Here is a 26,203-nt window from a genome sequence, read left to right as displayed (position 1 = left end):
TGACATGTGCGTGTGTTTTTTTTTTCTTGCATAGAAAGTTTTACTGGCTCCAAAGACAGTAACAGCTCTTCACAATACTCCTGGAGCTGAGAATATTCACGTGTGGTACCCTGTCTCTGTTAGAGGCAGTCATATGTCTGAATCTTGAATGAGCTGAAGCCTGTTACTGAGCAAGGAGAAAACTGAGTGATAGTTTTCAAAGTCGTCTCTGCTAGATAAGGTTTCAGGAATGTGAAAGCCAGGAGAGCGTAGGCCCTTAGCTGAAATTACAGTACAAAGCAAAGCAAAAGAGCTTTTTTTTTGTTTTCTGGATTTTTTTTTAAATGGGAAGATAAAAGGAAAGTCATTTCACATTATTCTTAGAAAAGTTGTCTGTATTCTCCATTTGAAATGGAAGTGCCCAAGAGGCTACAAAACTTAAAATGCCAAAAATATGCTTGTTAAATAAAGGGACCTTCTAATTTGTAATGGTAACATATCTGAAAAGGTGTATATATTAAAAAAAAAGCAGCTTAGGCTGCATGCCTGCATCTCCTGAATTGTCACTTTGCCACCTCTCCAATTAAATCTGGTAAAAGTCACAGTTAGCTTATTGTAAGTACAACAAATTCTACTTTCAGATGTTCTTTTCTTCATGCCAAGTAAAATAAAATGTAACTTTGATTTTGGTTGATAAATCTAAGGTACTAAGCTGTAATGCCACTTAATTGCAGGCAGTTTCTCTGTGATGACAAGGGACTTGACTTATTCTTCTGAGTCCTACCAAACACAACATGAACTAATGAAATGTTCTTGGCATGTGTGACCTACAGTTAAGTTGCTCCAGAGATAATCCTATTAACTCCTTTCATTATAGAAAATTTGTCCTCAAAAAGCCAAGATGCCCCTACTTGCCTTATACCATTTGCCCACTCTTAGCTGCCTTTCATTTAAATCATGGAATAAGCTAATTTCTCTATTAAAAGCTTTAAATAATTCAACTTTAAAAGATGAAAACGGCCACAGTGGGTCAGACCTAAGATCCAAGCACTCCAATATCCTTCTGTGAAAGTAATTAGTAGTAGAAGCTGAGGGAGAGGGGACAAATAAGGGGAAAGGACAGATTGATCCTTCTGCTGAAGGATCCTTCTGCACAGGTTCTGGCAGCCTGCGCTTTAAGGACTCCCTGAGCTGGAACTTCTATCCTAGAAATGGATTTCTCTTTCATTAATGAGCCTAATGACATTTTAAACCTGTGTATGTGTTTTAACATCTTTTGGCAATTAATGTCACAATTTAATTATAACTTCTCTGGAAAAAAAAAAAAATTTCTTTTTGTAATTTCCTGCTGCCTGATGATTTGGGTTTCCTATATTGTTATGATAAATGTTCACCTTCATCTGGCTTTTGTGTCTTCTTTCCCCAGCCTATTTACTAAATCTCCTTGTACAAAAACCAACCTCCTGATTAACCTTTTTACTTTTTATATCATTTCTGATTCTACCCTATTCTTGTTTGACGGAGGTGGAGCAAAAATGCACACTATTCAAAGTGATGGTACATTACAGTTTTATATGCTGGCATAATGAGGTTTTCTGTATTGACCTCTCTTAGGCTTAATAATTCCAAACACTGACCCATCTTTTTTTTCCACTGCCATTGACTGATATTCTCCAAGAACTTTTTTCAGAGACGACCTGAAGAATGCGTCATTCCCTTTGAAAATGTTTCTGTTTGTGCTTTTGCAGTTTTAAATGCTTTTATTGGAGTTTGTCAGAACAGTTAGTTATGGCATCTGTGTAGTCTGAATCTGCTACCGCTTCCACTTTGAATAGAGTCTTGCTCAAGTGTTGTCTAAGTTGCTTTGTACCATCCCCATCACAAAACAGAAGTATTCTACTTCCTAACCTTTTTTCAGTGCTGCATTACATTAACAGCAGCTTCTTACTGATTTCTTCAGATTTCATGTTTCCTACAGAATCCTGTTAAACTGTTAACAGCTAAACTCACCGTTACAAGGTCCTTTTTACACATGCAACTGCAAATCCTGTTTGAGTTCATCGAAGGGCTGTGTACTATTGTTAAGTAACCTAGTTGTTGTTAATGGGGAAAAGCAAAAACTCGGAGGAGATCCTATGTTGCCTTAGCTCCCTCTACTGTTTTTTTTGCGACTGCTGTATTTCTCAGTATCAGCTTAAAATATAAGCAAGTACTTTCCCTTTTCTCATTATATCTTGGATACAACATCTTGTTGCCCTTGTTAACATTTCCCCTTTGAACAGAAGAAACTTACTACAACTCCCAGTTTGCTGAGTAAATTAGAGGAGAGAGCATGATTTCTCTTTGAACCTGGTGTTACTGTAGCGTTAGCTCTCTTTCATTCGAACTTTTAGCCACCTTCTGCCAGGAGGACAAATTCATGGTAGCCAGGCATTTCTTTTGATGCAGTCCTAGTTATTTACAAGCAATGCAATTTATATCTCATGGTGAAGCACTTGCCGGCTTACGTGTATCATAGACTAATTCAAGACCCTCTTCCTGTTCTTTTCAGCTGGGTGAACTACACAGCCTTTTGACTCATTTGTATGACAGAGACAGTGGTATTTCCTCTTAACTAGAAATTTGTAACAAAGTGCTACCAGATTTCACATTTCTAGTCTTCCTTTCCCTCCTCTCCCATCTACAAGCATATAAATGAATCAAGATTTAATACAATCAGAGCAAAATACTCTTATTATCTGAATGAGAAAAATGGCATTTTTGCACTCCCAAAATGTCTTGTTCTTTGGAAGATATTCCTAATAGTCAGGTTTGCTGTTAACAAACTCTGCGTAGGTGGATTAAGCAGTATCTGTATGATTTGCCAAGGAGGAACCATTTCTTTCCTTACTAAGACTAGATCACGCATAAAGCTATAGCTGTGTCCGCATCTGAAGTTAAACGTCTGCTTTATTTCTAGGTAATAGCTCAGCAGGTTTCAGAGGAGAATTTAATGGAAGGTCGTCTGTACCCTCCTTTAGTCACTATTCAGGATGTGTCGCTGAAAATTGCTGTGAAGGTAAGTCATTTCAATCTTTTGTCACTTTGTTTCTTCTTATGCTCTCTACATAGTTTAAAATTTGATTGGATGAACTAATGTATCTTCGCTCCAGCTGAAGTTATTTTGCATCAACCTTGGTCAAGCAGTTGTTTCTAAATTAAATTGAAATTCACAGCTATAACTCCAAATATATTCCAAATACAAGAAGGAAAGAGATGGTCGTACAGCAGGTTCGGTGTTTGTTTACTGATGTTAAAGCAGCCTGAGTTCTCTAGAGCCCATGCTCCCATGCTGCACTATCTGCTCATTAGGAGACATTACACCGGTTGGTGCCCAAGCTCCCAGACACGAAAGCTGTACAGGTAAAGGCTTGGCTCTCCACGATTATTAGTTGTCTGTCAAGAGGGTAAGCAACTTCCTTTGTCCTGGCACTGCTTCGTTTTGTTCCAGCCCTTATTCTGGCCTACCAGAAAACTAACTGCAGGGGATATTTTTTTGTCTATGGCTCAGGGTTGTTGTTGTTGTTGTTGTTTTTAAACTGGCAAATAGGGAATTAATGTTGATAGATTTTAAGTAACTGACCTAAACCTGCAGTTGATAAAGCTGCAATTTCCCAATCAATTTGGCTGTCCTAGTGGGAGGAAGAGGAAGCTTTAAAATAATGTACTTAGCCCCAGTTCCTCCCTTATTCTGGTGGGGCTTTGGGGCATTTTTATGGGTTTATTTTGTTCCTCTCCCAGGACATTTTTGGCTCTAATTCTTGTTTTTTGTTTTTTTTTTTCTCTTGGTCATCTTACTATAAATAATTCCACTTATTGAATATTCTTTTGAAAGAACAATGGAGAGCCCTCATGCATGAGAAGGTTGCCGTAGCTTTATTCATTCTGTATATTAAAAAAAAAAATCCTTCTTGCTGTTAAGGTTTTTTTCATAAGTAATAACTCTATTCTGTAGAAGACAAAATATTGCCTGGATTCCTCAGTCTAAATCAAACTGCCTGTGTGTTTGGCAGAAAAACGGCAATATTGCCTCTGACAAGGTTATTTGCAGGTGTCTACATATAATACAAAAAAGGAAAATGTTACCAATTCTTTCTTTCTCTGTCTGATCTCTATTGAAACTTTCTTCCTGCAAATACCAGTTCTGGCTCCTACAGCATAAGAGCTTTAGTGATGGTCTCTGCCCTTTCCAGGAAAGGAATATTTTGAAAATTTTTTGGAAAACCCAATCAAGGGTATAAATTCAGATCTCATTCATCCGTGATAATTATGCACGCAGACCTGAGGATGAACTCTTACATAATCACCTTACCTGCTTCTCAGACGAATCAGGTTGGGCTTCAGATTAATCCTAGAAAGGAAGTCTGAATATAGTGACTCTTCCATTTGGGCTCTTAGCTTCTCACCAAGCTAAAACAATTATTTTACAGTGCGGGCTGAGGAGAGCAGGAAGATTGCCTTTCTCTGCTTCAGAGTAGGAGCAATTGTCTGCCAAGTTGAAGCAGATCTTACCAAAGATTGCTGTTGCTTCAAAACTTTGGTTGTTGTATAGATGAATGTCCAATCAAAAGTTACGTATTTCTCAAGTAGATGTTTTTCAGGCATGAGAGGCTACCTTGATGTGCTGAGTGGGCTCCAAACCCTGCAAAACTTTGTTTTATTGTAGCTGTACTTGTGATGCAATAATTGATTTGCTTAGGTATGGTGTGGGTGAGAAAAAGGCAAGCAAATACACCCCCCCCCAACCCTCTTGTGCGTTGCGTAGGACCATTTTTTTTCTTGTGAGTTTACCTATGGCAAATATTAATAAAGCCTCTCTCCTATAAAGGGAGCACAGAAGCACTAAACAAATCACATTTTCCTTACTGTGCTTTGAAGAAGAATTTAATAGCACTAATTAGGAATTTAACTTGTCTTTTCAGATTGCAGAAGAAGCCTATAGGAATAATACCGCCTCCACCTATCCTCAGCCCAAGGACCTGGAAGGCTTTATCCGCTCTCAAATTTACAGCACCGATTATAACAGCTTTGTGGCTGACTCATATACCTGGCCGGAAGAAGCTATGAAAGTGCAAACTGTAAATATTTAACTGAGAATGAACCAACCAGCGGCAGTTAAAAGCATTAAAATATTCAGAACATTTCTGCCTAGTAAACCTAAGAATAGTTAACTTTTTTTAAGATGCAGAAACTTTTTCTAAATTGTAATATTTGGTTAGAAACTCAGATTAAGAGGTAATTAATTACACATGAGAAAATAAATATTAATCTGAGAAGTAGATCTGTGTTGTTCATTTTTTGATTTTACCTGAGATATCCTACACAAAAGTTTTACAGATCTCTTTGTAATCAAAGTAAGTGGTTGTAATTTAAGTTCAGAGTTTTATCACAAACGTCAATGAGAACAATATTAGGGTTAAGAAGACAAATATTACGATGGAAAATAATCTAAGAAATTATATAAGCACTGTTTAAACCATTAAAGATCACAATGTAATTTCCATAAATTGTCAAATGATTATTAAAAAAAAAAATCCTTTAAAGAATATAAGCTTAGAATATCTTTCCTCCAAAGAAAACCCTTATTTGTCACTCCTGTGGTGTAGATTCCTGAGAATTTTATAATGAGAACTAGATCTGCAGAACCTTTCGTTCATGTATAATTAGAACATTTTAATTTTACTTAATAGCTAAGCTGATATCATGTAAATGCTCAACTATTTCATTCCCTCTGCAGGGTAACTGCTGTTTTGATATTCAGCAATTGTTTGGCCTAAAGTTCATGAAATGCTTGGACTCCATGTTCTTGACAAAAACCAGAGCTTTCAAATGTTATGAGAAGGCTTCTTTTTGACTAAGTATTTTGTTACAAACATCAGCCATCTGGTTAGCAGGCCTTTTATGTATTAAACCTTGTGCATATACTGTTTTTATAAACAGCACAGAAATCTTTGAATACTTCAGGCCGGTGTATTTTTAAACACACACATTGCATATAATAAAGTATTATTGTTTTTAACGAACTTCCAAATCATCCAGCCAAGGTCTACTGAATGAATAATTCTGAGGAAAAGAGTCCATCATTATGGAGGGATCAAACACATTTCACTCAAGCTTTGCTATATACTGAATGTTTCTCTCTCTTACTGCTATCTGGATGCAGATTATCTGTTTAGCTCAATATCTTTAGTACTGTTCCTACCCTAGTTTTTTACCTTCATTGCTAATTCTGCATGTTATGTTTTTCTACACGCTAGTTTCATCTGAAGCTATCTTCTTTTCTTATGCCTTCTAATTTGTCAACCAATTTTGAAAAGTTTTACCTGGCAGCTACCCTTATCCTTCTATAAACAATTATTTCCTCTGCAAAACACAACTGAAGCATTCAGGGGAACTACTCATGACTCATGATTAGCATATCCAGAAATAAAAATCATGAACCGATGGTCTTCCTTAGATACAGCTGACAAGACTGTACCATGAGTTCCTGTCCAATTTCAGAAAAAAATGAACAAACAACAAAGCTTTTGCTCAGAATAAAGCTTCAGCCAGCTCTGCCTATGAATTGTTTTGACCATCCTCCTACACAGCTCTTCTGACCTTCTATGTCAGCATTGCCTTTCACATTGCACATTCTCTGCTGCTTGATGTCTCATGGATAAGGCCTATTTCTAAAACAGTTTGTTTTGCTACTTCTTATCAAGACTGAAAGAAAATTATTTTATCGAGGCTATACAACTAGAGTCATGTGGCATATGCAATGAGACACTGACATGTCACCTAACGTTCTAAAAAAATCCACAGAATTATCGTTACAGAACTCTCACTCTATGGAAAGTGTAATGTACAGTTCTGGAAACAAAATGCAGTTGGTTTTTCGTTTTTTGTTTTTTTTACCTATCATGCTTTAGTAGTACCTCTATAAAAACAAAATTGAATTTTATTTGTCCAGCCCCTCAGTTCTGCCATGGCTGCAGACTGCAAGTATGACCCCCACAAAGGAGAGAGACACTTTCCCTTCATTACATAATGGGAAACTGTCAACATTTTGTTTGTCTAACTGTGCTCTTTGTAATATTGGCCAAAACTATGACCACAAAAACAACATTCCTACTTACCACAGTAAAGGAATGTGTATCAATCATTCGGAACAACCTGAAGATTTGCCATCACCTGTATTTCAATATATTGCTATTATTAAGAAAGTATTAAAGTACTTCCTTGTATTTTATTTAAAATAAAACATATCTCTGTTATTAATTCTGTAATGGTCAACTGAGTGTACTGAAATACAATCTTTAAATAGTTGCTGTCCAAACGGTCTGACTTTTAGATTGGAACAGCCCTAGCCTCTACAGCTCACCAGTTACCTCTGGTTTTTAGCTCAGTACCACTTTTCATATTATTGTGCTCCAATGACAAAGTGGAAGGCAACAAAAGCAGCAAGCTCGTAGTTCTTTAAGGCACAGCTACCTGGACTTTTCAGTAGCATCCTTCATCTACATATGATGACCTTGAAATACGATTTGTAATGATTCATTATAAATTGAAAGTTCTAATTGTGATTCAACATCTGAACACAAACTCAATACACTACCCAGAAGGGAAGCGCTCCCTACTGAGGCATTAACACAATTTCCTATAACAAGCTACTGGAATATTGCCTATCTGTCAGTACTAACTTGACATAGGAAAGACTGGTAAAGTTGTATGCATTTTTATTTATTATATAAGGAAAAGAGGAAACATTACACTTTTGTTTATTATGTCTCCTCTTACATGCTTTCATTTCCAAGTAGCTTGACCTACCAATATATATATATATACAAAAATGTCATGAGATGAGCAGCTGAAAAATTACTACTAACATAACCAGACCATAATGAGATGGTAAGAGGAGCAGCTGGAAAACGATGGTCAATAATGGCATTATAAATGCATGAGTGCTACCCAAAGCATACGAGTGGCAGGGTAATGGGGGATTTTTTTTTCCTCCACTCCTTTATTTAAAAACAAAGCCTGATGGTGTGGTTGGACACAGCCTTTACATTTCATTAAATGAAGTGAGAGAAGATGCTTTGTGAAGCAGTACAAAATATTGCATGGAGTACATCGTGAATATAGCATTAAGATGTCTTTGAGCAGGATATGCTTTTGTATTGCAAACCATATTAATCTGTGACAGCAGCCACTTCAGTCTCCCATAACTCTATGCCGAAGTCGTTAATTACAGGTCTGCACCTCAGGTTCAGTATCATACAGCATAGTGTTGATGAGGAGACAGAACTCAGGAATTCTGAATTCTGAAACTAATTCAGGAAACTGCCACATGAGATTTTTATCACCTTGCAACCACTTCTTTGAGATGTGGCTCACAGTGATAACTGGTGATTTCAGGGTCTCAGAAAATACGTAAACACTTCTGAGTTGTTGCATACACTTGAGAACAGAAACAAAGATTAACTCGAACTGTCCTTTTTGTCTGTTAAACAGTTTCCCTTTTCACAGTAGCTGTAAGGCACAGTATTTCAATCTTTGCTTCATCGCCTGGTGTCCAAATTTAAAACTCCTTACACAGTTTCTCTTATTTGTCTGAAAGTTTGCCTTCAACACCAAATAAAATCTGAAAAATATGTCCACACTGATGTTGTTTCAGGAATTCTAGGAACTGGCCCAGATCCATGTGATAGTCATTCCTCAGGCCATAATCACCATGTGCCTGAAACTGCAGGTCTTCGAAAGTACGAAAGAGACGAAGACTATCAATGTTTCCCTCAGTTTCTATACTCTCCACATGCTTGCACGAAATATGCTTCCAACTGGGATATCTAATAACACGCCAGAACTCTTCACAGTTTTCTCTGATTCCCTCCGCACAGATCACACCAGGTTTTCCTGTTAGGCAGAAGCCAGTCAGATTTAACTTCTTTGCACAGTCAAAAATCTTTTTTCTCAACTCCTGCCTATATATATGATGGCTATAGATCCACATGCGATGAAATGTTTCTTTAAATACTTCTTCTTTCAAAGTGCTTTCAGAAGCCATCTCACTGTTTTGCAAATAAGGCAGGCTGTTCTCCTTCACCCATTGGACAGCTGCACATATACACAGTTCACCTGAATCCAAAGAGCTGATGTGAGAAGTGAGGTGAGTGTTGAGCTGCAACTGTTGCTGTCTGTTTAGTGCATCTGATCTTGCAAAAAGTTGAGGAGCTACATGAGGATACATGTGAGGCAACAGTACCTGCAATACTACTTTTGCCTTAAAAAACAGAATACACACACACACACACACACACACAAAAAGAAAATGAATTCTGCAGTTATTGAAAGACATGCTAGTTTCTTCTTTCCTGTCAAAGCAGATTATGAGGAGATGTAATTTAAGACTGCCACATCCTACAGGCTGGAATTATTTCCTCCATTTTCCTTTTGCCTGAACAACCCATTCCTTTGCCTGTTCCTTTTTTTTTTTGTTGCACCTTGCTGGGACTTTCCCAGAATCTCTAATGTTCTCAAGGCTGATCCCTTCTGCTCTATTTCCGGAGATAACACTGTGGCCTGACAGAAAGTAGATAGCTATCCTCTAGAGACATTTCTACTGCACGTTCCATAGGCTGCGCTCAGTGTTGCTTCAAAGGCAAACTACAAGGCTGTCAGAGTAAAGGCTCAAGTGGCTTTTGAGAATCATGCCCCTTACCAAATTCACATATGATCAATGAACTTGTCGCAGTTGCTGGACGACCAGCTGTCCCAGGAAAAAAAACAGGGACAAGAATTAGAAGGAAAAGCATTCATGATTGTAAATATTGTATATTTTTATTATTTTAAACAAGTGTTCATCCTAACACAGGTAGTGCTCCCCGAATTACATGGGATAAAAACATTCTAAGTGTGTTTTAAGCCAGGGAAACCTCTAAATTGTCTAGCCTGATTCCTACTGGATCCTACATGGGCTGCTGAATTTCACTTGATTATTCCTACAGTGTCTTAAAATGGAATACCTCAGTTCTCTGGAAACTGAACTCCACCTGTGGTACGAAGAACAGGAGAAGATTCACGTGCCCTCCATACACAGTTCATTGAACTTCTCTTAAAAGCTGGCGTACATTTTAGATGGATACCTAATCTTGTAGGTAGGTTTCCAAATAATGATAAGTCTACCTTTCTACTCAGTAATTTGTTCCAATGTTTAATTATTGCTATTTCTAGGAGAATACATCTACTTCTAGGTTGAGTCTGTCTACTTTCAACTTCCAGTCCTCGTATTATTTTATGCGAAGGCCTGCTCTAATGGCTGTATTCTGTACAAGTAATTCCATCACTTATTGAAAAAAAAGGTTAGGCATGACAGCTAAGGCAAGCTAATGGAACTCATTATACTGTAAATGCTGTTTCCCAGTTCCTAGGCTGGTTTTGTTTTAATGTTTGTATGACTCTTCTGAACAGTATTCCACCATTTTGACTATTTTTACATTAGTCGTCTTTTCAAATACAAATGAATGAAAGTAAGTATGCATGGCAAAGGGCACGGGAAAGAAATATTAGGGTGGTTTTATTAGAATAGTATAAAGCGCAAGATAGGTATTTACATGAGGAGAGCTTCACCCTTATAATACACAGCTCTTTGTAAACCAGTAAAGTAACAACACTCATATAGACACAACCCTAGCTAAGCTCCTGTGAATGCTATGTGTGCAGCTGATGTCACATATTTACTCCTATCTGCAATTCTGTGAACCCTTAATGTTTCTGTTACTCTTAACTTTTGAAAAAGCAAATAGAAAATAGGGTTTTTTTCCTGTTATAGAGCAGAGTTGGGGAAAATATCCTGTTTTTTAAGTGTCTGCACAAGCAGTAAAGAAGACAACACACGTGAACACATCTAAGTGGAAGTTCTCACCTTTGACTCCCCTACATCGATAGCAACTGAGTACTCGAGCTGCCGGGGCAGAGCTCCCTCAGAGTTTCTCAGATAGCGCTGCATGCCAGGCACAGCATCCTCATCACACAGATTTATTTCACCTTTTTTAGGAAACATTGAAAAGAGCATTTCCACTTCCAGGAGTTGGAGCTCAAGGCACTCTTTTATTGTAGCAGCCATCACACCGCCCTCCATACACACCTGGAACGAGAGGCCTGGAATCAAACTGCACCGTTTGAGACACAGCCAGGTTTAACACACCGTGTTACCCAGTAAGTCGGCCGTAGCACGGAACCGCCTGTATTTTTTTCGGACGGAATTTGCATTAGAATAGGGCCGAGTGCGAAACGCTTAACGATTTAGCCCCTTACAGGCCAGCTGCAGGCGCCGATGACTCGGAGGGGGGCATCCCCCGACCGGCGGAAGAGGGCACCCTGCGAAGACGATGCAGCACCGAGCGAGGAGCCGCACGCGCGCCGCCAGCCTCACCTGGCCGGTAACGGCTCCAACCGCCACCTAAGAGGGCTGCCGCCAACCGGAGCGGGGCGGTGGCGCTTCCTCGCTTCGTGCCGCCTCTCCGGCGGGGGGCGGGGAAGGGGTCACCGAGGCGGCGAAGCAGCGCGCCGCCGAGGCCCCCTCCTCCGCTCCTCCACCCGTCTCGGTCTCGGTCACGGCCGCGGTCACGGCCGCCGCCCTCCCCTCCGCTCTGACAGAGCAGCCGTTGGGCCCCGGGGGGGGGGGGCCCCGGCGGGGCGTGCCGCGCATGCGCGCTAGGCGAGGCGGCGTGGCCCCGTGGCCCTACCGGAGCGGGCGGGGCGGGGGGGGGGAGGGAGCAGGGTGACTTCCTGCTCCCCGCTGTTGCCGCTGGTATGTTTTTCTCAATTGAACAGTCAGTAAGATAAAAGGTTGTACAGATCACCCTAATGTACTTAAACAACAAAAAAACTCCTCAACCGCCGGGCTTTTCGGGATCGTGAGATTCTCAGCAGTACTGACACTTAGCAGCCCCATTAAAATGAACTGTTGTAAACAGCTAGAAGTTATTTCCAGGCTGTTGTAAAACACTACCACAGTACTTTCACTTTAGTCACTTTTTTTTCCTTCCTATTATCAAGAATGCTAGAGCTTTTTTATTTTTTTTTCCCTTCCCGCATTCAGAAAGGGGAGGGAGAGGGTTTAATCACGCCGTGACGCCCAAGACGACAGCCGCCGCCCCGTCTTGCGCGGCTGAGGTAACCCTCGGCGCAGCTCTCCGCGGGCCGCTGTGCTGCAGGGAGCACAACTTCCCTGGCGATTAAGCACACCTAGAGCAGCAGAGCCCAGACTAGGTCCGGGACACCCTCGAAGAGGTTCCCCCCCCCCCCCGGCCGCCCTCGAGTGGCGCAATGAAGTATTTACAGCTGTCTTATGTTATAGGTCTTAGCGAGCAGCTGGCTCCCTCTGCTAGGTACCCCAGCTGTGGAGGAAGAGCCAGCGTTCACGCTGATCTGGTCACGGCGGGTGCCAAAGGGCAGGAATAATGCCGAGCGGCGGGCGGTCCTGCCAATCCCGAGCATTAAAAAAAAAAAAACAAAAAAAAAAACCCTTATACAACCTGCCCGGAGGTGTCACAGCCGCCGGGCGCTCCCTCGCCCGCAGAGGCGGCGAGTCCCCGCAGGACCCGGTCCCGCCCCGCCGCCGACGCCCTGCGGGACGGCGCTGCCGAGCTCGCCCCGCCCCTCCCGGCGGTGGGCCGGCCGGCCGTTGGGCCGCGTGGCGGCTGCGCGTGCGCACTGGCCGCGCGCGGGGCGGGGCCGTTGGGCGGTGGGGTCGCGGCCGTTGGTGGTGGCTGCTGTGGCGGCGCTCCCGCCGCGGTTCCCCGCAGGGGTATGAGCGGCGCTGCGTTGACCGCGAGCTGAGAGACCTACGAGCTTCCCGATGAAATAACCGCGGAGCGCGTTAGGTTGGCTGGGCTCCTCGCTGGCAGCTGTAACTCCTTCCTTTCCTAGAGATGGATTTCGAAGCGATTAAAAAATCCTCGGCGTTGCACCCGAAGCCTGCTGGGCTCACTCTTCAGTATGGCACCGCCGGGTTTCGCACCAAGGCAGAGCGGCTCGACCATGTCATGTTCCGCATGGGTTTCCTGGCGGTCCTCAGGTCCAGAGCCACCGCGTCTACCATTGGCGTCATGGTCACAGCGTCTCACAATCCTGAAGTAAGAGCAACCTTGGCTTAAAAAAAGAAAGCAGCTGTGATCAGTCTGGGGGAACCAAAGCTCCTCATCATGGGACGGGAAAAAGTAAAAAAGTACCCCGAGACTGGTTCCTGCAAGCTCATGCGCCTGATTAAAGCGTGTGTGCAGACTCCTCCTTGCAGTTACCACCGCTTGCCTGTTCGACGTTGCTTTTCCTTGTATACAGCACTCTCGTTTTGTCTTATTTTGAAAAGGAAAGGCTGTAACGTAGAGAATTTGTAAGCTTGGCAAGCTAAGAGCTCCCTTGGGATAAAGCTTTGGGCAGAATCTGTTAGTTTAAAAAATGCGAAGTTGTACAAATAAGGCATTTAGGCTTCTGCTGCTGTGGAGCATTCCAGGTTGTGGGATCTCCCGTTATCTAATTTTAATGTCAATAAATTTCGTAGCAAAATGGTAATGGGGCAAGTGACTTAATATGCTGATTACATTACTTGTTTCGGCTTGATGCAGATTTAGTAGCCAAACCGTTTCTTCCCGGAAATGTGCTAAATTTGAAGAATCAGTTTGATTAACCAATATGTTTTGGCTGTCTTCAGAGAGATTTTGTTTAGTTTCCGTGTCTTAGGCTTAGTGCATTTTATTCTGTTTTCTTCTAAGGAAGATAATGGTGTGAAGTTGATTGATCCTCATGGTGAAATGTTGCATCCTTCCTGGGAAGAATATGCTACACAACTAGCAAATGCAGAGGAGCAAGAACTGCAGAAAGTAATGACTGAAATCTGCCAAAAAGAGGAGGTGAACCTGCACAAAGATGCTTTGGTTTTTATTGGTAGAGACACCAGGTAATTGCAAAATACTATAGATGGATGCTGCTTTTATTGAGGTGCCAAAATTTTGTTCACAGGTGTTAGTGGATTTCTAGCTCTCCATAACCAGATTATGCATTTTTACACCCAGTCTGGTAACTGTTAAAGTAATTATTCAGGTCCAGAAATGTCCTTTTCAAGAAACACAAGGTTGTTCCAATGTTGTTACTGCAGTAACTGATAATTATGAAAACTTCTTAGCATGAAAACTTCTGAACTGGATGCTCTGTTGAGTTTTTTTTTGTGGGTACTTTGGCACACTCATGAGTTTAGAAGTTTACCTGTCTTCACAGTTCTCTGGGGTCGTGTTTTTAAACTTTTCTGTTCTTTTAAACTTTTCTATTAGTAGGACCCTTACAGTATAAATGTAGTTATCTTCCACAGGCACTTCCTTCCAAAGACCATAAAGTGTTTTCTTTTTTTCTAGACCGAGCAGCAAGAAACTTTCCCAATCAGTAATAGATGGTATCTCTGTTCTAGGTGGACAATACCATGGTATGTTGAGCTTTCGGTTCTAGTTTGACTTCATGTTCTTACGTAACTGTGAGACTCTTATGTAGATCTAACAGAGTAGCCCAGATACCGTTTCTATTTTTGCTTGTAACGGGTCTCTTTTTTCAGGATAGTTGTCTTGCTTAATGCAGGGTGGCTCTTCTTTCCATAAAAGAGCTAGAAAATTTTTATATGGGTTTCCTGCGCTGTATTTGTCTGTTTGCTGTAAAATAGCAAATATCATAAGACTTTAAGGAGGAATGAGTTTAGTGTTCTATTTTTGAATATTGTGTCTTTTATTTTGTATTAGATTATGGTCTGGTGACAACACCACAGCTACATTACGTGGTCTTCTGTCAAAACACCCAAGGACAGTATGGGAAAGCAACACTGGAGGGTTATTACCAAAAACTATCTAAAGCTTTTGTAGAACTGATCAAACAGGTGAATACTGTTAATTATCATCTTCCTGCAAACATACAAAATGGATATTTTCGGTTTGTTAGCCTAAACCCAGTCTAAGGTTTTGAATTCAGCATGTCTGTAAGTGCAGTGAGAGAACGTATGGTTTCACTAGGGTCTAAGTGCAGTGAGAGAATGTATGGTTTCACTAGGGTATAAGTTCACTTCCCCCTTCTTCCCTTAGGCTAATTCTCCCAGCTCTGGAGATAGTCAAAGGCATCTGAAGATTGACTGTGCCAATGGAATAGGAGCCCTGAAACTAATGGAAATGCAGCACTACTTTCCAAAGGAGGTACAAATTCACCTATATAATGATGGAACTAAGGAGAAGCTCAATCACTTATGCGGTGCAGATTATGTAAAAGTTCATCAGACATCACCAGGAGGTATGTAGTCAATAATTGTGTGTCCTTTAACCTGCTCCCCGGATCTGAGAGTACAGCGTATAGCAATGGCACATCATTGTCAGATTAGGTGAATTCCCTGATGTCTTACTAAGTGACTGTATGAATGGTTCTGCTTGCAAAATGGAAAAAGAGAATCCTACAGCTGTTTTTGGCACAACCCTGGAATATGTTAGTCTAAATTATTTTGGAGGACTACGGTATGTCTCCAGCAGGCTGAAATATACGTTTGACAGTCTGGTCTGAATGCTAGGGTTGGTGGAGCCCAACCCTAAGATTGGCGAGGACTAACTAACTTTTACCTTTCTTTATATTATGAAGAAACATTTAAATTGTGGGCTAGGCTTGTGGGCACTTTTTCAGGTTCCTGAGGAACAGCTGGGATAAATAGCACCCTTGTACCAGCAAACAGACTGATTTACAGAAGTCAGTGAGGAAATGACTCGAACATATTCCTGGAAAATGCGTGAAATAAAATCCACAAACTGGGAGAGTAAGCTAGTTTGAGTACTAGATCATTGCTAAACTGGGTTCTCCATTAGGATGACTGCATCCCTCTTGCAACTGTTAGCCGAAGCTGCGCACCAAGCTACAGTTTCATTTCTCTTTTGCCGTGCTGCTTGCTTACTGGAGAAACATTGAAAAAGAAATGGCACAGTGGCCGTTTCTGCTGGGAATGGATGCTTTTGTATTGTATCTAGATTCTGGCTTGAACCAGTGAGGGGAGACTCCGTTGTTATTTCTATACAGGGCTGTGTTCTGAAAAGGAATGTGGTTTCATAGTCACTCAGTGAAATAAATTAGCTGATTTCTCTGAAGTATGAAGTGGTGACAGCTCCCAGTCTTAAAATCATTGGGAGCCTTGAAACTTGTAAGTCATTACCTCACACTTTAGCTTGAGTATCTCAAAGGCAGTGATACGTCCCTAATTGCACTCGGAACTGTGCAGGAGAAGAAAGACTGAAGTACTGGGCTGTAGTTTCCTATGCTCTGAGAGACAGAAGGTGTCAGCAGTGTGGGCATTACTCAGTTTTCCTTTTCCTGTCTCCTGGTTGCGTGCTAAAACATGCTTCTGCAACAAGCAGCTGTAGGGTACAATATATCCTTTGGTGATCCCTGGCGAGTTCCTGAAGGCCTCTGAAATCAGCCTAGGGGATGGCCAGCTGCACAGTTTCTGAGAAATGAACTGTGAGGCTAACATGGGGAACAGTCTTGGCCAGCATCTTGGAGGAAAGCAAGATTTACTTTAATAAAGGATCAGATCACTTTTGTGTGGCATTGTTATGTCAGATGGTGACTGTTTCCTAGCTGTTTTTGTATTGGCACGAAGCAATTTGACCAGTACTGGAAGAAGTTTTGAGGCAGGTTCTGGCTCCCGCGTTGTATACATTGTTATATACATTAAATATCAAGCAAACTAAACATGAGTTATTTTATATTCAGCAGCTCCACTTGTATATTTTTTTTGTACAGCTCTGAGATATCGTGATGATAGTTGCTGTACAGTGGGGATTGTTTGATGGTAGGATTTCTTTGTCATGTTTTGCTGTAAGTCCACTTTGATGATGGTGTCACTGATGGGGGCGTGCATGCTTGTCTGATGTTAGGAGAGTGAGTCTTGTGTGTGAAAAGCAAAGGGGAGGCACAGAGCTAGCAGCTGGGAATAGGTTAAAACTAAAACAGGCCTAAAATATATTCCGAAGAAAAGGGTTCTTGATGCAAGAGAAAAATAGTTAATTCACATGTGTCTTGGAGGGTGAGGTATGTGATGGGATGACACCAGGAGCATACAGTGGATTTGCCACGTGTCAGGAAATGCACGTGACTGTCTCTCTGTGGCCTTCCTCTGCCCGAGTGCAGTTTGCCTCCGCGTCCACAGGTTTGTCACAAGCTGCAGCCTGCACTTAGAGGTGCTGCAGGGGAGGGCGAATGTCAGCCAGCTGCCAGTTGCTGCTTCAGGCTCCCTATGCGTCACTCTGCAAACATTAGCTTGCTCTGCCATATTGTGGAGGAAGGCAATTGGCTGTGATCTGCGGGTGATGTGGCTCCCACAATAAAGTCGGTGGTGACTGAGCGTGTGTGAGGGCTGTGGACGTTCTTTTGCAAGACTCTTATTCTCCTGCCATAATGGGTGCCCTGCACTTCTTTCTGAAGTTTACTGAGATGTTACTACACGCTGTAGTTCTGGAATTGATTTTCATATACACCTGCTGAGAAGGTGTAGCACAATAAATCTTCAGAGAACCTGTATTTTTGAGGTTACTGGGTGGGTTTTTTTTTTTTTTTTTGAAATGAATATGTACTTTGCAGTTGCCATTGAGTACAGCTTCCCTGTTGCAAGACTCACAGTAAAGGCAATATCTTACTTTCGAGCGTCATTTCTGTATATATCTGCACAGAACTAATCTCTGCATGACATCCACCCTGGAATGAACTTAGATGTCTTGTGTCTTTTTCTGTCTCTAACTTGCATTTATTAACTCTGTGCACTAGGGCTAGACATGAAGCCTAATGAGAGATGCTGCTCACTTGATGGAGATGCAGATAGAATTGTTTATTACTATAAGGACACAGCTGACCACTTTCATCTAATCGATGGAGATAAAATAGCAACTTTAATTTGTATCTTCCTTAAAGAACTTCTTGTCAAGGTAACTAACATACGAAATGAATGCTGACATTTTAATTTGGAAAAACGTAACATACTCTAAAAAGCTCTGTGTGTTTGTACGTACGTGACTTTTCTACATCTGACTAAAGTGAACCTAAAGTTTAAAAAGAGATCACTTCTATACTTCATTGGTATGTCAAAAATGTTGCTTTTACAAGGGAGTGACTTCCATGGTCTAAATAAAAATCTGAGGGCTGAAATCTTAACCTTGAAGCTTTCCTTAGTGAGATAGAACTTTTCTAGTTTCCATGTACAATGAAGTGTTATGCAATTTCCTGTATTTTGGTACCTCTCATTAAATTTTTTGGGTTTACTTCTTAACTTAGCATTCTGTGAAGCTTTATGAACATGGAACAGTTCGTTTGCCTGAGAACTTGTTTGTGATGGTCCCAGGGTATATATGTTGTTATAAAAAAGCTTCCTTAAAAGCTTTTTTGTTTTTTCTTCCCAGAAGCCTTCCCAGATTTTGTTGATGTCTATAAGACTAAACCTCAATAAGTTATACTGGTTCTGGTTTCTGCGATATTGGTTCATTTCTTATGCTGTGACAGAGATGCTGGAGGACTTGTGCTTACCACCAGCCTTTACTTGCTTTGCTCTGAAAGCTTTGAATTTGTTGCTCGTCAGTATGGCCCTATGTAACTCCATGTATCTGGTCAATGCGCTGAGCTTCCTAAATCTGAAAAATGGTGAGGAAAGCCTAAGAAGGCGACTGGATGGAGAGCTGCTACAAGCCAGTCACTAAAAATGTGATGCACAAACACGCAAATGGCATTGGTTGTCTTAAATATATAAAAGTTCTCTGGTCTATATGAGCTCTAGTACCTTTCTCTGATGCCCAGGGGTTTGTGCCTGTAGGAGAACACAGTTTAGTCCTACACACTGCTGAATAATTCTGATTATCTTTCCATTTCTCCTACTCCTCTGAGTACGTGTGTATCAGGCAGTAAAGCACTTTGCTTCTTGGTTTGCTCAGGTGGAACAGGCTTTAAAGATGGCAGTGGTACAGACGGCATACGCCAACGGGAGTTCAACACGCTACCTTGAGGAAACAATGAAGGTATTTCCCAGTCCCTTTATGGCACTTTTCTGAAAGTGGTTACTGTAAATAGTGTTTCCTTTTTTAATAAATGCTATTATAATGTGATCAGTAGGAAAACTTATATTGGACACAAATAAATGACTTTTTCCAACTTGTACTAGTTATGAAATTCTTGGTGGTAAAGGAGACCCATGAGAGCAAAGATCAAAAAGTTCTAGCCAGCTTTTACTGGTTTAAAAAAAAAAAAAGTAGGCAAAAGTTAAGCAAAATCCTCTCTTACCTGTGGAGTTGCAGAAGTTTTTGGCTTTGCAAAGAACTGAGTCAGTAAAGGCTCCCTGATACAGTGAGACTGTTTTATTTTTACAGCAGCTGAATGTTTGGTACTGAAATGCGGTTTGCTATTTATTGGCAAAAACTGAGCTGAGGTATTTCAGTTTGGCTAGAAATCTGTTATGTTCCCTGAAACCATTAAATAAGTAGGAGTTTTCATAGTGTTTGTGTGTGCGCGTGCCTGTGGTTTTTTATATTATTATTTTGTTTTTTAAATCAGCCTTTATTTCCATTGGAAGAAATTAAAAACTTCCTTTAAATCCAAGCTGCAGAAGTAGTAGATAATCTGAGCTCTGGGGAATCAGTAGTTGTGAAACACAGGTTGGTTAGTAACGCTCCACCTGGGCTGACTGCTACATTGCTGGCTTTACTGTGCTTTTTAGCAGACACCTTACCTACAGTTCCAGCTACTTGTGACTGACTGTGTATGTTGTCTGTATATCTTTGGGTTGTAGGTGCCTGTTCATTGTGTCAAAACAGGAGTGAAACACCTGCATCACAAGGCTCAGGAGTTTGATGTTGGTGTGTATTTTGAGGCAAATGGACATGGCACAGTAAGTACGTACATGTAACATGTAAGAATTGCAGTCAATCTGTTAAAAAAAAAAAAAAAAAAGTAGTTCAAGTAGCCTGAGAGGTTTTTTTTTTTTTTTAACTCTGCTCGCATATATAAGCGACACTTTTCTCTCCTTCTTTGAGAATAGGCTTGTTTCCCCTTTCCTCCTTTTTTCCTTGCAGTGCCACCAACTGCTCTGTATTTTATGTGAGGATGGGAGTTCATGGAAGCAAACCTTAATGATGATTCTTTTGGCTTAAATGGGAAAAGTTCCCCCCGCCTCCAACTCACTGTTGTGCATGTCCCAGTTCTTTATGTGTGTTGACAATGACAAGCTCTGACCTTTTTGCTCTAGGTATTATTTAGTAAAGCTGCTGAAATTAAAATAAGACATCTGGCAAAAGAAGAAAAGGATGATGAAAGAAGAGAAGCAGCAAAGATGCTTGAAAACATGATGGACCTGATTAATCAGGTAAAAGCTGAGAGAAACAAGTCAGTATGTTGGCTGGCATGGGCTAATCCTGTTTACTAGTACTTGTGAGGCTACTGCCAGGGACCACTGGTGTAAGAGGCAGCGTGCTGTAATGAAAGGGGGACAAGAACAAGGGCACAGCAGTAACAGTCTTATTGAGAAAGATTATCCTACTTTCTACATTAATGAATGTAGAATACCTTTATCTGTTACAGCCTTTTGTGCTCAGAATGAAAAAGGAATTGGATGGCCTCAATACCTAGTGATAATGGATGGCTTACTCAGTTCAATACCCAGTAATCGTTCAACTAAGGCTTTTCACTAACCTTTGTGATATGGGAGGAAGGGAGGTGTTCCAGTGCTCATGTCCACACAGCCGTGGGAGTCCCTGTCTTAGCACAGACATCATTCCTTGGTGGTGGTGCCAAATCAAATGTCACAGGTTAGCTTCAAGCAACCTGACCTCCGTTAGTCCTCATTAGGAAGGGAGATGACTAGCGCTTGTCCCAGCAGAAACGTACAATTATGCTGTTGTAGTAACAAAAGTTATGTGCCTCTTCTGTAGCGTTCCTCCTGCTCTATTGTAATAGCAATGAAACCCACCCGGACTGCAGCAAGTCAACCTAGCTTCTTTTTCACCCTCTTCACATGGACGCTTACTGATCATATCATGCCTGCATTTCTTCACTGTGGACGTCTCTGTTTTTTTCCTCTCCCTCTCCTCATTAATAGACAGTTGGTGATGCTATCTCAGACATGCTGGTTATTGAAGCAATCCTGGCTTTAAAAGGTCTTACCGTGCAACAGTGGGATGCCATCTACACTGATCTTCCAAATCGGCTACTCAAAGTTCAGGTTAGCTACGCGTGGTGCTGGCTCGGTTACAGCAGTGTTGTGCAGCCCTACTCCAGAAGGGCTCTCCCTCCCTCCCTGCTGGTCTTCCTTTCTTCAAAAAAATCCCTTCATTTTAAGGCTTAAAAGGCCAATTGGAATAGGCCACACAAAGCACAAAACAATGAGAAAAGATCAGAATTGCACTTGGAGTAAAATAAAATATGACTTACACATATGGTGAAATAACAGCCAATTCTTTAAATGAAGAAACCCTAACAAAAACTGAGATCGGAAAGTGTCTTATTTATTTTGAAATAACAATGAATGCAAATTAACATCAGTAGTTATACAGTAGTGCTGTTGTTCCATAGACCATCTGCTCCTGCACATGCTCTCTTTGGTGAAGAGAGGGTCTGTTAACAGTGCATCTGAAATTCTTTCTTAATTATGCTTTTCACACAAAGGAACAAGCAGATTGAATGATTAGGACGTTTAAGACCACAGAAGGGACACAGAACTCTGTATCCCAGTAGGTGACTTTCTGTGTGGAAGATGAGAATTGAACGGTTTTTCCTGATAGTCTCAAAACTCAGAAGGCTGGGAACCCTAAATGCTAGGGATAGGATTGCAGCATTGCTGCATCTTTTCTTTCAGACCTCCAAAGGGGATGTGTTTCTTGAAGGTACATCCCTATGGAGGGGAGAAGGGAAAAAAAAAACCCACAGTATTTTACTTACCTTTCACTTTTGCCTGTGGTTATAAAGGATCAGAGTATTAGTGTGAGTGACACAAGTTCAAGTCTCTTTGTTGCTCTAGCTAAAAATCTGAACTCTGTTCTCCATTTTTTCAGAGGCCCCTACCTCCTGAGCTGGATGGATTTTTCTTGGTGTGTTACTTTTTACAAATTAAATATAAATTAAATACTCAAGCTCTCATATCTTTTTCTTACGTTTGCCAGCATTCAAAGACCTGCAAGTCTAAGGAGAGAGACAGACTGTCATGTGGTAGCATTCTTAAATTTAAGGACACAGTAAGGGAGCTCTGGGCTCTAAATTAGCCAGATAAGAGTTTAAGCAGTCCCATCTACTGGAATAAGCTGCAGCTTCCGTTTGGAGGCTAAGAAGGCATGGTCAGGGACTACCTAACGGTTCAGCCCCTGACCCTAGAAGTGACCCCGTTTCCAAATTAAGCAGCTGAACCTATCAAGACTTGCTTAATACATGATGAACAGTAGTTTAGCAGGAGTCTTAAGGATCCCAGAATCTTTAAGTAGGCACCTCGCAAAGTGAAGTCTTGCTCAAGATAACGCAAGGCATCAAAAACTGAAGGAGTTCAGTCTGTTTTATCAGTGGTTGTTGTTTTCCTGCTCTCATCATACAGCTTACAGCACACCAGTAAGTTAAGTCTGTTTTCTGATGTTGTAGGTTGCAGACAGGCAAGTTATTGGCACAACAGATGCAGAAAGGCGTGTGGTTGCACCCCCAGGACTACAAGAGAAAATTGATGCACTTGTACAGAAGTACAAATCATCACGAGCATTTGTCCGTCCATCAGGAACAGAAGATATAGTTAGGATATATGCTGAAGCAGACAAACAGGTCAGAGCTGAAACAGCTGGTCTGTAGACTGCAGAACTTAAACAGATCCCATTTTCTGATTAGCGCTGATTGGGGGAGGGAGAAGTATGTTTACATATTGTTCATTGAATCAAATGTAACTGTTCCTAAATTTGGAAAAAAAAATGAACTTAGTGATCACAAAAAAATCTCTTAGGATTTTATGTTTACAGAAGTAATTTAGTGTTTTTAATGCTTACCTGTAAAGGTGAGATATTTATAAAGGCAGATCTGACAGTAAAGGATTTTAAAAAGACCATCAGCCTTCTGAGTACTCCAGGTTAAAAAGAAAGTTACTGAGGCAGTCAGTAACTGCATGATTTCTTAAGAGGCAGAATCAAAAATAAACTGTGGATGGAGTTAAGAATTAGTCCACATGTGAGCTTGAAAGTTGTCACCCAAATCAGTGGTCCTGTTCTTCTCGTGTCACATTTCCCTATCCGCTTTGTCCTGCCAGCAAGACCACAGTGGCAGAAGATAACTAAGATGACAGAGCAAGATGGGGAACTCAGCATTGGCAAGAAAATTCTTGCCTGAATACTGCATATTTAATCTAAGCTTCTAGTACTGAATATACTTGCAACATAATATAACAAACTTCTTTAATATTCCATAGGAGAATGCTGATGCCCTTGCCCATGAAGTAAGCCTGGCTGTTTACCATCTCGCTGGTGGAGTAGGAGCACCACCCCAGCCTGTATAACAAAGGATACAACTGCAGTTAAAGTTCATAACTTGACTTATTCAAAATTACTTTATCATTTGTTAGTGCAGACATATCAAGCCATTCTTGATTGTAAAAGGGATTAATCAGAACTGAGCACAGTATTTTTCCATCTGTTATTTCTTACCTGGTTGGTAACTTACCTCTTAATAGGGTCCTCTTGCTGCTTGGTGTTTCTCCCCACTCATTTGTTTTGCTTCTGAAGTGGAACTGAGCTAGATGTGTGTGAGCATGCCTTGAATGTTGCGTCTTGACTTGCAGTGCCCTAGTCATATCCAGAAGGCAGGCTACAACTCCAGTCTTCTAAGCATGAAGACTCATCTTCTCTACTAGCAATAACCTGGTTACTAGCCCTTCCCCAGATAATATACAAGGGAGATTAGCCACGCAGATTCGGTTTGGGCTAGTGCAGAAGCTCCAGTGAAGCTTAAAGCCTTGCTGCTACCAAGCAGGAGAGCCAAAAAGAACCTGTGACTGAGAGCAATCCACCTCCTTCAGTTTGATAGGTTAATGACACATTGTGCCTAAATCAAGCTCCTATGCCCTTAGTGCACTTGCAGCAGCTGTGCTTGACTAGCTGTCCTGGGCTGCGCTCACAGTAGCTTTAGCACAGCTTTACTACTGCAGAAACATCACCTCCGGTATTGCCACAGCAACTGCATCCTTCATGGGCAAACATCCTCCTTGCTCAGTGGAAGTATAGGTCTGAGATTAAGCTCACCTCAGTTGAGAGGGGACAATATAGTTAAAAACAGCATTTGAAAGCAAACAACATATTACGGCAATAGCTTCATTAGAAATACTGCTTTTATAAAACTAATGTATATGTGAAATTAAAGCAATTTGTAATAATAGTATTATCATGGTTTTTAAGACAGAGGGGGACACAGCAAGTTTGTGACCCTCCCCCCCCCAGTAGTTTAAAGGAGCTGGGCTACTGGGATGTAATATTTTAATTACATACATATTGCAAATGCACACATTTCGGGTGAGGGTATCTACCTCTGGCAAATGTAATTTTTCATTTTAGTCCTGTATTGACTCCTGATATTATGGCATTTTCCAGATTGCCAAATAAGTATAAGTTCTAGTAAGTAAAAAAAAAAAAAACAAAAAACCCAAAAATAAACTGGAACAAATTGAAAAAATGTGCACCTTGTATTTTTTAGGTTTTTTTTTTTTAAAGACAGACCTCAAGACAACGAAACAAGTGTACTGTAAATAGTAGGCACCATAATCAATATGAGCCACCAATATTTAAACTTGATTCAGGCCACATCCAGAACTCTTCTCTTATTTACAAATAATTAAATACAACATTAAGTATTTCATTACATACAAAGTAAGAAAAGAATACTATACAACTGGGAAAGATACAATATTTCATTTAAATAGTTACATTACATGTAAGATGAATAGTACCAGTTTAGCTCATGTTTTTATGACACCTTCAAGAAAATCCTTCTCAACCATCTCTTCAATTTTTTGCCTTGCTTTGCTGGAGAACGTCTTGAGATTCTCCATTTTTATGTCCTTATTGGGAAAAGAGTTAGGGTAAAGGACAGGGCTCCCTGAGTGTCCAACACATCTGCTTGTGACTTTGCTGTTAAAAACTTGGCTGAGTACACTGAAGAAAGGCAAAAGCTGCTCAATGCTGCGAACAGTGTAGATGGTCAGAAGCAAGTGACCTGGTTCCCAGCTTAACGTTTTCCCTGAGCTCTCCTCCTCTGGGTTTTTCTGTAAATAGAGAAATATGAAACAATACCGGACAGAACAGAGAAAGTGCAGGTACAAAACAGACTTTAATGCCCGACAGGTATTTTTACATATTCCATAAAATATTTGCCCTATCAACAAAATAGGCAGCTACTGGAGCACAGCTTTTGAAGCAGTCTGCCTCTGCCCCCTACCGTGCTTTCATACAGGCTGGTGTCTGGTTGGCTGGGCTAAAGTGAAAGCTGTGCCCAGCTGCCACTAGATGCTGGAGTCTACCACCTAGGCCCAGACCTGGCCCAAAGCCAGCTAGCCCTGGCAGCACGCCTCAGGCACTGGCAGCTGCTGTGTAGCTGCTCTATGCAGCTGCTCCTGCTGCAACATCCCACTGGCTAGCATAAACACAGCCAAAGCTGATGTTATACCTAGCACCGTAGCTGCTTGGAAAAGGCACGTCCTGGCTAAGTTGCTCTCCAAAAGAGGCCAATTTCTGATAGCAATACTTGCATCTCACCCTACTACCAGCATTAGTGACGATAAATAAAATCTGGAAAAAGTTAAAATAGAAACTAAATATCTTCACTTTGAAACTAGAGCGCCGAGTTTTCAGAAGGACAAAGGCATCGGTATTTTAAATACCAGAAATAACCCCCATGAAGGCTCTGAGCAGACATTAGTTTTCACAAAGGAGAATGGTTTGATTACTCATCGTGGATTCCCCAAAGGCCTCACTTACGCACCTTCCACCTATGGGAGGGAATTTCAAAGGAGAGATTTCTGGAACCCCACCAGTGAAGGCAGCAGTCACACACCAGGGAGCGTGTCAGTACACTCGTATAACCGTATTTAGGGTTACCGAAAATATCTGTGCCCTAAAATATCTGAGCACTAACATCCTGCTGCTCA

At 41.1% G+C, this 26,203-nt stretch overlaps 4 protein-coding genes across 12 annotated transcripts in view; 2 read left to right on the top strand and 2 right to left on the bottom strand.

Annotated features, from left to right (window-relative positions):
* ME1 (malic enzyme 1) overlaps positions 1-5,297 on the top strand; it is a 196,668-nt gene extending 191,371 nt beyond the window's left edge. The window contains exons 13-14 of the mRNA XM_068937655.1: positions 2,939-3,037; positions 4,941-5,297. Of these exons, the coding sequence (XP_068793756.1) occupies positions 2,939-3,037; positions 4,941-5,108 (267 nt within the window). The 3' untranslated portion in view covers positions 5,109-5,297. The remainder of the gene's footprint in view (positions 1-2,938; positions 3,038-4,940) is intronic.
* Positions 5,298-7,719: 2,422 nt separating this feature from the next.
* On the bottom strand, positions 7,720-12,661 carry RWDD2A (RWD domain containing 2A). Of its 3 annotated transcripts, none has more exons than XM_068937661.1 (3): positions 12,537-12,661; positions 10,922-11,143; positions 7,720-9,280 (listed from the first exon to the last, which is right to left on the bottom strand). In XM_068937661.1, the coding sequence occupies exons 2-3, from the start codon at positions 11,135-11,137 to the stop codon at positions 8,603-8,605; spliced, it is 894 nt and encodes a 297-aa protein (XP_068793762.1). In that variant the 5' UTR covers positions 11,138-11,143; positions 12,537-12,661; the 3' UTR covers positions 7,720-8,602. The 3 variants fall into 3 exon arrangements, with proteins under 3 accessions (XP_068793762.1, XP_068793764.1, XP_068793763.1); XM_068937663.1 differs by lacking the exon at positions 12,537-12,661 and adding an exon at positions 11,432-11,724 and having other exon boundaries at positions 7,720-9,766; XM_068937662.1 differs by lacking the exon at positions 12,537-12,661 and adding an exon at positions 11,432-11,723.
* Positions 12,657-24,701, top strand: PGM3 (phosphoglucomutase 3). Of its 2 annotated transcripts, XM_009668297.2 has the most exons (12): positions 12,657-13,136; positions 13,773-13,957; positions 14,409-14,476; positions 14,784-14,917; positions 15,120-15,321; positions 17,833-17,990; positions 18,987-19,070; positions 19,838-19,936; positions 20,294-20,410; positions 21,143-21,265; positions 22,669-22,842; positions 23,477-24,701. In XM_009668297.2, exons 1-12 carry the CDS (start codon positions 12,933-12,935, stop codon positions 23,561-23,563), a joined length of 1,635 nt encoding a protein of 544 aa, XP_009666592.1. In that variant the 5' UTR covers positions 12,657-12,932; the 3' UTR covers positions 23,564-24,701. The 2 variants fall into 2 exon arrangements, with proteins under 2 accessions (XP_009666592.1, XP_009666593.1); XM_009668298.2 differs by lacking the exon at positions 22,669-22,842.
* The window catches only part of DOP1A (DOP1 leucine zipper like protein A), a 70,398-nt gene continuing 67,932 nt past the window's right edge, over positions 23,738-26,203 (bottom strand). For all 6 annotated transcript variants that reach the window (XM_068937651.1, XM_068937654.1, XM_068937648.1 and 3 more), the window contains one exon: positions 23,738-25,321. In XM_068937651.1, coding sequence (XP_068793752.1) covers positions 25,016-25,321 — 306 coding nt within the window. In that variant the 3' untranslated portion in view covers positions 23,738-25,015. The remainder of the gene's footprint in view (positions 25,322-26,203) is intronic.

Source organism: Struthio camelus, chromosome 3, assembly GCF_040807025.1.
Source record: "Struthio camelus isolate bStrCam1 chromosome 3, bStrCam1.hap1, whole genome shotgun sequence".
NCBI lineage: Eukaryota > Metazoa > Chordata > Aves > Struthioniformes > Struthionidae > Struthio > Struthio camelus.
The sequence above is the reverse complement of the archived record's forward strand: the minus strand, read 5'-3'. Positions and strand labels throughout refer to the sequence as shown.